The 12,153-nt window shown below is 47.3% G+C and overlaps 1 protein-coding gene across 1 annotated transcript in view; it reads left to right on the top strand.

Moving 5' to 3' along the window:
* C15H16orf96 (chromosome 15 C16orf96 homolog) overlaps window positions 1-12,153 on the top strand; it is a 48,181-nt gene that overhangs the window by 7,619 nt on the left and 28,409 nt on the right. Inside the window, 3 exon segments of the mRNA XM_089896227.1 lie at window positions 1-432; window positions 10,483-10,587; window positions 11,987-12,067. Coding sequence (XP_089752353.1) covers window positions 1-432; window positions 10,483-10,587; window positions 11,987-12,067 — 618 coding nt within the window.

Here is a 12,153-nt window from a genome sequence, read left to right as displayed (position 1 = left end):
CCTAACCCCGGCAGAATGAGCTTCTCGCTCACGTTCTCGGAGCTGGTCAACATCGCCGTCCCACAGTGCAGGGTGGTGAACTTCAAGGCCCTGCACCTCCTACTCCAGGGTATCCTGGAGCACATCCACATGGCTGACCTTGAGAAGGTCCTCTCGGCGGATGAGGACTTCCTCCACACCTCGCCAGCCATGTTCATGCCCCGGGAAGGAGACTCCCAGCCCATCCTTAACCCCATGAAGAGGCTCGGCAACATCTTCGACCACCTGGTGAGCCATGTGGACAAGATGGAGAACCAGCTGGCCGTGCTGCAGGAACTGCCCTCCACCTCCCAGCTGCTGGAGGGCAGCCAGGGCACTGGCCAGCCCGCCCAGGACTTATGGAACCTGATAAAGCTCCGGATAGTGGAGGGCAACGAGGAAGCCATGGCCAAGGTAAGCCGCCTGGACTCCAGAAGCTGCCGTCCCCCTTGGCTCTCCTGCCAGGCTGTTCACCCCTACCTGGTGCCCCTGATGAAGGGCCCTGCCCTTAACCAGGAGAGGAATTTGGGTTTGGACTCAGGCAGAACCGAAGCTCCAAGTTTCCATCCTTCATCAGTGTAGAGGAAAGAAGGCCATACACTGTGTGAAATGTCCAGAGTGGGCACATTCGTAGAGACAGAAAGCAGATGGGTGGTTGCCAGGGGCTGGAGGGAGAGGAAATGGGGAAGGACTGCTTAGGGTTTCCTTTTGGGGTGGTGATGAGGTTTTAGAACTAAATAGAGCACAACACTATGAAAGCAGTAAATGCTACTGAACTATACACTTTCAAATGGTATTTTTTTTTTTTGCGGTACGTGGGCCTCTCACTGTTGTAGCCTCTCCCGTTGCGGAGCACCGGCTCCGGACGCACAGGCTTAGCAGCCATGGCTCACGGGCCTAGCCACTCCATGGCATGTGGGATCTTCCCAGACTGGGGCACGAACCCGTGTCCCCTGCATCAGCAGGCGGACTCTCAACCACTGCACCACCAGGGAAGCCCTCAAATGGTATGTTATGTGAATCTCACCTCAATGAAAAAAAAATAATTGAGGACCTGTAGGTGAGGAAACTGACACTTAGAAAATAGAACTACCATATGACCCAGCAATCCCACTACTGGGCATATACCCTGAGAAAACCATAATTCAAAAAGGCACATGCACACCAATGTTCACTGCGGCACTTTTTACAATAGCCAGGATGTGGAAGCAACATAAATGTCCATCGACAGGTGAATGGATAAAGAAGATGTTGTACATATATACAATGGAATATTACTCATCCATAAAACGGAACAAAATTGGGTCATTTGTAGAGATGTGGATGGACCTAGACTCTGTCATACAGAGTGAAGTAAGAAAGAGAAAAATATCACATCTTAACACATATATGTGGAATCTAAAAAAATGGTACAGACAAACTTATTTGCAGGGCAGGAATAGAGACGCAGATGTAGAGAACGGACATGTGGACATAGGGGGGAAGGGAAGGGTGGGACGAAGTGGGAGATTAGGATTGACATAAGTACACTACCATGTGTAAAATAGGTAGCTAGTGGGAACCTGCTGTATAGCACAGGGAGCTCAGCTCAGTGCTCTGTGATGACCTAGATGGGTGGGATGGGGGGGGAGGTCCAAGAGGGAGGGGATATATGTATACATATAGCTGATTTACTTTATTGTACAGCAGAAACTAACACAACATTGTAAAGCAACTATACTCCAATTTAAAAAAAATAAAGGAAAAGAAATATCATTGATTTGCTGCGGGTGCAGCAGCCAGTGACCGGGGAACAGGGATGAGCTGAGGCCTTCTGATTCAGGACCCACCTTGGAACTCTTGCTCCCCTGCCTCCCCACCCAGCACACAGTTATCCATCAGGAGCCGTAGCCTTGGGGAAGAGTTGGATTTTGAAGAATAAATACCCCAGCCTCTCTCTCCTCCCTTCCTCCCATTGGCCAAACAAGAGGGCCAGAAGTCAGAGCACCCGGGGTGTGGAGAGCGCAGTGCCTGTGGGTCAGCCTCTGAGGGCACTGAGTAGGGGCAGAGGATGGATGTGCGGGGGCAACAGAGAACATCCATCACACGGAGGAGTCATTCCAGGATGTCTTAGGTTAACACTCCTCTTATTTAAATTGAGGTGCGAGTCACCTAACATAAAGTGAACAGCTGGGTGGCATTTGGTACATTGATAGTGTAGTGCAAGCACCACCTCTGTCCCCTTCTAAACCATTTCCATGGCTCGAAAAGGAAACCCTGTGTCCTCGTCACTCCCCACTCCTCCTCCCTCCACCCCAACAATGCTAATCTGCCTTCTGGCTCTAAAGATTTACCAATTCTGGGCATTTCATATAAATAGAATCATACAATATATGGCTTTTTGTGTCTGGCTTCTCTCACTGAGCGTCATGTTTCCCAGGTTCATCCACATTGTAGCCTGTGTCTGTGCTTCACTCCCTTTTATGGCTGAATAGTATTCTATTGTAGGGACAGACCACATTGGGTTTAACCATTCACCTGTTGCTGGGCATTTGGCTTGAGACTCTTTTTTTTGGCCTCATCGTGCAGCTTGCAGGATTGTAGTTCCCAAACCAGGGATTGAACCCGGGGTCCCTGCAGTGAAAGCACCCAGTCTTAACCACTGGACCACTAGGGAATTCCTGGGTTGAGACTCTTTTTAAACAAAAGCAGTGTATTATTTGAAGGACGCTGGGGTTTCTCATTGGCACCAAGGAAGAAGTGGGTGGACAGACCTCAAAGGGAGGAAGTGTTCGTAGATCTCCTGCATCTTAAAAACAGCCCTTAACTTGTCTCAGCTTCCAGCTGCCAGTCTCCGGGTCTTCTGGTTATAATTTTTGGGTAAGAGAATGAGATGGCACACCTGGGGTCAGGTGTCCACTCCTGGCCAGGCAGGCAGGGTCGTGCCTAAGAATTAGAGCTCCTGGGGGCCCATTCCCACTGCCTGGACTGGCAGGCACCCCAAAGCTATCAATACACAGGGACCACCAGGCTTTACGTCCAACCTGGGGGCTGAAAAAGGTGGGAGCCCTGGTGCAGGTGTTTGTAGAGGTGACAGAAACAGACAATGCAAGATCCCTTCCTAGAACTCAAAGACTCTATAGGCCATGAGAAGCACAGAACAGAGTCCACCAGCCTGACTTTCCTGGGCCTTGTGCCTCTTCTCCTCACTGTCCCCTTCACCCTCACTCCTCCACTGGCTCCCTCCCCAGGGGAATGATCTTGAGAACAAGCGCTCACTGCATGCCAGGTGAGCAGGATGCTCCATCTGTTCACTCCTTTAATCTTCTTAACGACTCTAAGAGGAAAGTGCTGTCATTATCCCGTGCTTACAGATGAGGAAATGGAGGCACAGAGAGGTTAAGTAACCCACTCGAGGTCACAGAGTTAGAAAATGGGGAGCCAGTGCCAACTTGAGCCGAGTGGGTAGCTGGAAGGCATAGGATTGTGGGTGCTGAGATGCCACTTACCCCCTGGAAGGGGTGAGGGATGGCCACGGCCTCCTCCTGCCAGGATTGTTACAACAATTAAAACCAAACAAGATAAAGCATGGGAACTGCTTAGCACAGAGCTGGACGTCCGTTCTGGCCGAGATGGGCTGATGCAGGCGAGAGGCAAAGCGACACGGTGTGAGCCATAAATCTTCGTGCTCAGTGGAAGCAGCCGGGCACAGAGAACCACACTGCATGATTCTGTTCATAGACAACGCCCAGAATAGGAAAGTCCGTAGCAACAGAAAATGTCAGTTGCCGGGGGCTGGGAGTTGAGTGCTGGTGGGTATGGGTTTTTTTCTGGGGCGATGAAAATGTTCTGGAACTAGATAGTGGTGACGGCTGCACAAACCTGTGAATGTACCAACTGCCACCGAATTGTTCACTTTAGTATTGTTATGTGTGTTTTACCACACGCACAAAAAGCAGAGATCATCTAACTATATGCTGTCTCCAAGAGACACACTGATTCAAAGACAAATAGGTTGGAAGTTAAAGGATAGAAAAAGATATTCCACACAAGCAGTAGCCAGAAGAGAGCTGGAGTTACTGTACTAACATCAGACAGGATAGACTTTAAGACAAGAAGTGTTACTAGAGACACAGAAGGCTGCAGGGGTGGCTGAGGGCAGGTTACAGGGACCTCAAAGCTGGAGAGGTGGACACGATGTCCGAGGTGCCAGCCCCTCCGGAGCAGCCTGCCCCCGGCCTGCCTTGATGGATGAAGTCTCCTAGAATGCACGAGTACCCAGAGTGGCCCAGCCAGCTCACACAGGGGGCTGGTGGACAGGTTCGGAACTGGTCATGCCGCCCTCAGAGGACTGTTTATGCACCTAGGAATGTCCCCACCACCGTTAGAGAATGTCGCCAAGTCCCAGACTGGCTGAGGTTGCCAGGGTTACCACGCTGACCCATTGTCGGGGTTGCCATGGTAGCTGGTTCTAGGGCGGTGCAAGCTGCTTAGCTAAGAATCTACAACCCACTCCCACCGTCCCCCCAACTCCGGCCCACGTCAGCCAGGCTGGCAGACCAAATGCCAGCCTTCATGGGGAAAGACAAGCCTCCCAGCCCCAGCACCTACCCCAGATGGGGTGAATGGTGCCCTGGAAACTAGGGCAGGCACCAAGGGGGGCTTCTGGAGAGGTTTGGGAGGACCCACAGGTGCAGCACAAGGGGTGGTGCTCTTGGTCAGCACACCACTGGATTTGGGGGCTTGGGTAGGGCAGCAGGTCCTCACTAAGCAAGCTTAGATTGCAGTTTCTAACGCTCAGCATGACTGACATTTGGGGCCAGATAATTCTTTGTGGTGGAGACTGTCCTGTGCACTGAAGGATGCTGAGCAGCATCCTTGGCCTCTACCCACTAGATGCCAGGAACACCCCATAGTCATGACAACCAGAAATGTCTCCAGACCTGCCAAATGCCCACTGGGGGCCAAATCGCCCCATTGAGAACTGCTTAGAAAACCTGGGCTCCCTGCTTGCTGTGCAACCTCCAGGGAGGCACCCACCCAGGCTCCTGGCGCCAGGGAGCATTTCCAGAATTGCAGGTTCCCAGGCCCTGCCTGCATCTCCCAGGCAGCCCTGAACAGGAGTTTTAGAAAGCTGCTCAGAAGCCCCTGGCTGTCTCTTCGAGGCCTCGGTTATCTCAGGTTATCTCATCTGTTAATGATAACCCCTGCTGGCGTCACAGGGGAAAATCAGGGGCCATGTCCACTGTCTGTTATTAAGATTGTTCTGGCTAACCCTGTTTCCATAAGTAAACTTGTGTGTCCCACTAGGGGATTGTAACAACCTGTTGCTGCTTTTTTTTTGAAATTTCAAAACTCCCTCCCCATTTTACTCCCCCAACCAAAATCTCCTGCTGTGTATCCCACAGTTAAAATGATTTTAAATTTAAATTGGTTTTTGAGAATTCCAAAGCAAAGCTTAAGGGCACGGAAGACCCTTTGGGGTTTTAGAGAATCAAGGTGAAAGTCATTGCAGTAATAGTAATGAACTTCCTGCGTTGGCAGTGCTCTTCCCAGGGTGCCGGGAAGAGCTATTGCATTCCTCCTTCCCTGGGAAGGAAGTGATGTTAGCATTCCCATTTCCCAAAGTTCTGGCTCTGAGGCCTTGTAGACCAGTCTAGCTGATTGTTAAAGGGGATGTTTGTCTTGGACCCCCTTATCAGCCCTTGAAAGCTTCTGGAAGCACTTGGACCCCAGGTCGAACCTACATTCTTGAAGCCATCTTCAGACAGAGAGAAAGAGACAGAAAGACAGAGGGAGAATGAATGTCTGGACATTCTGCTTCCAAGAAGGGCAGCTTTCTAGAATTCGCTTCCCTGAACTTGGCTCCATCCCAGCCCTGATTGTGGCCTGAGGGGCCAAGCGGGATCTTCCTGGCTGTTCTCCCACCAACACAGTCCAGAGTTCGGGGCGTGACCCCCCTGGTGAGAAGCAGGCTAGATCTGCTGTGGGAAACCTTTAACTGCATGTCCTAGGAGACCCACGAGAAAAGCGTCTTCCTCCTCTCCTGTGCAGCCCCTACCCATGGAGCAGCCCACCAGACCATCGTTTCTGGGTTTGCCCTGTAGTTACCGATGGGAGAGGGGTATGATTCCTGCTCAGGTGATTTGGTCCCCTGGTTACACCCAGAGATACAAGGGGAGGGGGAAGCATCCCTGCATAGGTGGGGGATCTGGACCTTGTAGATTTCTCTGAAAAGCATTTTTCTATCTACAGCAGATAAGGCCTTGGAAAACTGGTCTCTTAATACTATTATCACTCCCAGAAAAATTAACAGTAACTCATGAATACCATCCAATAGACAGTGTTGCAGTTTCCCCCAGTTAAAACAAAAATGCTATTGTTTAAAGCTTTATTGAGATATATTCCACATACCAGGAAGTTCATCCATTTAAAGTATACCGGGGGCTTCCCTGGTGGCGCAGTGGTTAAGAATCCACCTCCCAATGCAGGGGACGCAGGTTCGATCCCTGATCGGGGAACTAAGATCCCACATGCCACAGGGCAACTAAGCTTGCATGCCGCAACTACTGAGCTTGTGCATCTCAACGAGAGAGCCCGCATGCCGCAAACTACAGAGCCCATGCGCCCTGGAGCCTGCAGGCCACAACTACAGAGCCCATGCACCCTGGAGCCTGAGCACAACTAGAAAGAGAAAATCCATATACCACAACTAGAGAGAAGCCCGCGCACCACAGTGAAGAGCCCACACTGCAATGAAAGATCCCGTGTGCCTCAACGGGATCCCTGGACCACCAGGGAAGTCCCTTACTGTAATGTCTTCAGGCTTATCTGTAGCATGTATCAGTACTTTATTTTTTGGCCATATAATATTCCATTGTATGGGTAGACCAGATTTTGTTTATCAGTTGATGGGTATTTGGGTTGTTTCCACCTTTTGGCTATTAGGAATAATGCCACTATGAACATTGCTGTACAAGATTTTCTGTGAACATAGGCTTTCATTTCTATATACCTAAAGGTGGAATTGCTGGACCACATGGTAACTCTGTGTTTCAATCTTGGGGAGCTGTCAGCCTGTTTTCCAAAGAGGTACACCATTTTATATTCCTGCCAGCAGTGTATAAGGATTCCAATTTCTCCACATCCTCACCAACACTTCTTATTTTCTGTCTTTTTGATGATAGCCATCCTAGCATATCTCACTGTGGTTTTGATTTTTATTTTCCTGGTGACTAATGATGTTGAGCATCTTTTCTTGTGCTTATTGCCCATTTGTATATCATCTTTGGAGAAATGTCTGTTCAGATCTTTGCCCATTTTTAAAACTATTTATTTATTTATTTTGGCCATGCTGGGTCTTAGTTGTGGCATGCAGGATCTTCCTTGAGGCACACAGGATCTTTTAGTTGTGACATGTGGACTCTTTAGTTGTGGCATGCAAACTCTTAGTTGTGGCATGCATGCAGGATCTAGTTCCCTGGCCAGGGGTCGAACCCAGGCCCCCTGCATTGGGAGTGCGGAGTCTTATCCACTGGACCCCCAGGGAAGTCCTTGCTCATTTTTAATTGGATTATTTTTCTTATATGTAGCTGGATTCAGTTTGGTAGTATTTTGTTGAGGAGTTTTGCATCCATATTCTAGTTTTCCTGTGATATCTTTGATTTTTATCAGGGCAATATTGGCCTCATAGAATGAGTTAGGAATTCTTCTGGTTTTTGGAAAAGTTTGTTAAGAATTGGTATTAATTGTACTTTAAATTTTTGATAAAAGTCATTGGTGAAGCCATCTGGGCTTGGGCCTTTTTTCACGTGTTGTTTTTGTTTTGCTAATTCAGTCATTTTACTTGTTTTAGGTCTATTCAGATTATTTTGTCTTGAGTCAGACTTGGCAGTTTATGTCTTTCTAGGAATTTGTCCATTTCATCCACCTTATCTGATTTGTTGGCATACAACTGTTCATAGTATTCCTTTATAATTCTTTTTATTTCTGTAGGGTCAATAGCAATTTTCCCCCTTTGATTTCTCATTCTAGTAATTTGAGTCTTCTCTTTTTTTCTTGGTCAATCCAGCTAAAGGTTTGCTAATTTTGTTGATCTTTTCAAAGAACCAGCTTTTAGTTTCATTGATTTCCTCTATTATTTTTCTGTTCTTTATTTCAGTGGTCCCTAACCTTTTTGGCACCAGGGACTGGTTTCGTGGAAGACAATTTTTCCACGAACCAGGGGGTGGGGTGGTTTCAGGATGATTCAAGAGCATTATATTTATCGTGCACTTTATTTCTATTATTATTACATTGTAGTATATAATTAAATAACTGTACAACTCACCATAATGCTGACAGGAGGTGGAGCTCAGGTGGTAATGTGAGCAATGGGGAGCGGCTATAAATACAGATGAAGCTTGCTTGCTTGCCCGCTGCTCACCTCCTGCTGTCCGTGGACCAGGGGTTGGGGACCCCTGCTCTATTTCATTAGTTTCCACTCTAATCTTTATTGTTTCAGTTTTTCTACCTTCTTTAGTTTTATTTTGATCTGTCTTTTCCAGTGTCTTCAGGTAGAAGATGAGGCTATTGATTTGAGATCTTTCTTCTTTATTAATATTGTCACTTCCAGCTAAAATTTCTCCCTAAGCACTGCTTTAGCTGCATCCTATAAGTTTTGGTGTGTTTGTGTTTTCATTTTAATTCATCTCAAAGTGTTTCTAATTTCCTTTGCAGTTTCTTCTTTGACCCATTGGTTATTTAGGAGAATGTTGTTTAATTTCCATATATTTGTGAACTTCCAAAAGCTTCTTCTCTTATTGATTTTTTTAAAATAAATTTTATTTATTTATTTTTGGCTGCATTGGGTCTTCATTGCTGCGTGTGGGCTTTCTCTAGTTGCGGTGAGCAGGGGCTACTCTTCGTTGCCGTGCGTGGGCTTCTCATTGCGGTGGCTTCTCTTGTTGCAGAGCACGGGCTCTAGGAGCCCAGGCTTCAGTAGTTGTGGCTCGCAGGCTCTAGAGCACAGGCTCAGTAGTTGTGGCACACGGGCTTAGTTGCTCAGCGGCATGTGGGATCTTCCTGGACCAGGGCTCGAACCCTTGTCCCCTGCGTTGGCAAGCAGATTCTTAACCACTGTGCCACCAGGGAAGCCCCTGTTATTGATTTCTAATTTAACTACATTGTGGTCGAGAATACACATTTTGTATGATTTCAGTCCTTTTTAAATTTATTGAGTCTTGTCTTATGGCCTAACATATGGTCTATCCGGTAGAATGTTCTATTGGGTTGGCCAAGAAGTTTGTTCAGTTTTTCCGTAACATCTTATGGAAAAACCCGAACGAACTTCTTGGCCAGCCCAATATGTATATTCTGCCATTGTTGAGTGGAGTGTTCTATAGATGTCTGTTATATCCATTTGGTTTATAGTGATCTTCATATCTTTGTTTCCTTGATGATCTTCTATCTAGTTGTTTTATCCATTATTGAAAATCGGGTATTGAAGTCTTCAACTATTTCTCCTTTAAGTTATTTCAGTTTTTGCTTCATTTAGTTTTGGAACTTCATTGCTAGGTGCATGTATGTTTATAATTATCATATCTTCCTGATGGATTGACCCTCTTATCATTATAAATGTACCTCTGTGTTTTAGTAACAATTTTTATCTTAAAGTCTATTTTGTCTGATATTAGTGTAGCCACTCTGCTTCTCTGTTGGTTACTGCTTGCATAGTATATCTTTTTCTATCCTTTTGTTTTCAACCTATTTGTATCTTTGAATCTAATATGTGTCTCCTATAGACAGCATGAGGTTGGATCATGTTTTCTTATCTATTCTGCCAATCTCTGCCTTTTAACTGAAATTTCAGCCATTTACATTTAATGTAATTACAGATAAGAAGGACTTCTGCCATTTCACTATTTGTTATTTTTGTTACCTGAATGCCTAACTATGCACTAGACCCTTTATATAAATTATCACAGTTTTTTCATACCTATTTAATTACTGAGGAGTCTAAAATCTGGGAAGATGCAGTAACAGCCCCAGTCATTGGTGGAGCTGAGCTATGAGACCAACATTGCATCCATCAGCTCTTGCCTTGAAGTTTCCTCCCTGCTCCTCTGGCTTCCCCCTTACCCTCCAAGGGCCAATCTGCACATGTGGCCAGAAGTACCCTTTAAAAATATAAATCCAATAAATTCCTTGTTGATCTTCCAGTGGCTCCTACCAAAGGGCATGAGATGCTTCATGATGAGTGACTCCTGCTTACTGAACACATTCAAACCGAGGGTTGCCTCCTTCCCACTTAGGCCACCTGAGAGCTCAGAGCACGATTCACTTCAGTGTCATTTTCTGGCCTCTGAATATGTTCTAGCCTAGGCCTTTGAAGAGCCCAAAAGACTTCTTGAACCATGGCCATCACCAGAGAGCTTCCACACTTTACTTGCCTTTTCCCCCAGCTGCACCTAACTTCACACTTTCCTTTCCTTTCTCCCTCTTCAGTCCATGAAGACCCTGCAGGATTTGCTCACCGACATTTATGCACTCAGGGTCACTGTTGAAACCTTCAGGAAGGATGTGGCCATGCTGAAGGACATGTTTGACAAGGTAGACCCTCCCCAGCATCCTTCATACTGGCCATGCTGCTTGGACATCTGGTGGTTGGGGTAACAGGGTAAATCCAAGAAGCCTGTTCTTAGTCAAAGAACACAGCTATGGGGGCAGGAGAAGGGGTCTGACATGGCTGAGCCACTTGGTCCATCCCACTGAACTCTCTGCAGCTTACACAATGATCCTCACCCTGCTGTGTTAAGACATCATTTGTAAGTGACAGAAACCTAGTTCATCCTGGCTTAGGCAAAAGAAGAGAATTTATTGTCTCATTTACTAAAAAGTCAGGAATGCCTTCAGTTACAGCCAGATCAAGATGTTCATACCACATACCAAGGTGCTCAACATCTCTCCCTCAGTGATGCTTTCCTCTGGGTTGGCTTCATTCTCACGCAGGTACTCCCCAAGTCCTGGTAACTCCAGGCTTATAGTCCATCAACTTAGCAGAAAGAGAATACTTATTCCTTGTCTAGAAAACTTTGTTCACACTGAAAAGTGGAGTAAACCTAGCATAGGCATACATTCTAGCTCCCTCTGTAGCCACAAGAATATCAACCCAGACATGTTCTAACTCCTTACCGTGATGGGAAAGGATATGGAATCCCTGAAGTGTAAGGTCACAGCTGGTGAGTCAGAGCTGGGCTCCAAAGCCAGGCCTCGACACCCCAGGATGGTGTTATGGCTGAGGTTTTACAACTTGTCCCCAAATAACATGATTTATTGTATCATCCCTAATACACAGGTCAGTGTACGTATTTGATCATGATGGCAACTGTGAGAACTTCAGTCTTGGGCTGTGTAGCTCCCATCTGAGCAGAAAGGGCACTGCCAGGAAACTGTCATGAAACACTAAAACAGACAGTTGGCCAAATCTGTTTGGGAAACAATGCCTTCTCAGCTTACCTCTTGGAGATTCTTAAGGTATTTTGGCCCATTAAAGGCTCTGAGAAGTCCTTCAGTATAAAAACCCATTGAATGTTTTTTGGGGGTTCTTTTTGTGGTACGCGGGCCTCTCACTGTTGTGGCCTCTCCCGTTGTGGAGCACAGGCTCCGGACGCGCAGGCTCAGTGGCCATGGCTCACGGGCCCAGCCGCTCCGTGGCATGTGGGATCTTCCTGGACCGGGGCACGAACCCGCATCTGCTGCATCAGCAGGGGGACTCTCAACCACTGCGCCACCAGGGAAGCCCTGAATGTTTTTTAAGCCTAGCATTTCCCAAACTTATTTGCCCAGGGAACCCTTTCCCACTTAGTGGGAAACAGTTGTTTTGGAATCTGTTCTTCCTTCTCCATCTCTTAGTTACCTAGAGCTAAGGCTTTGCATTTGAGCTGGGGGAGAAGCAGGGCTGGAACCAGAACCTGCACCCACTGGCTCACAGGCTCGGCTCATTTGACAGATGCATCTGGAAAGAATAGATGCTTTCTCTGAAGACTTGAAAGGGCAGAACTGGAAGATGAGTGCACTGCGGTGGGAAGTGGTGAGGGGGTCTGGGGCCCATCCTACCACGCCAGACCCCCGCCCTCCAGGCCCAGGGGTGCTGGGGGCAAGGAGGGGTAGGAGGAG

The sequence above is a fragment of the Delphinapterus leucas genome, chromosome 15, assembly GCF_059928025.1.
Source record: "Delphinapterus leucas isolate spDelLeu-1000000601 "Yukka" chromosome 15, BTC_Dleu_Yukka2, whole genome shotgun sequence".
NCBI classification, from domain to species: Eukaryota; Metazoa; Chordata; class Mammalia; order Artiodactyla; family Monodontidae; genus Delphinapterus; species Delphinapterus leucas.
Note: the sequence above shows the minus strand (reverse complement) of the source record. Positions and strands in the feature narration are given on the sequence as shown.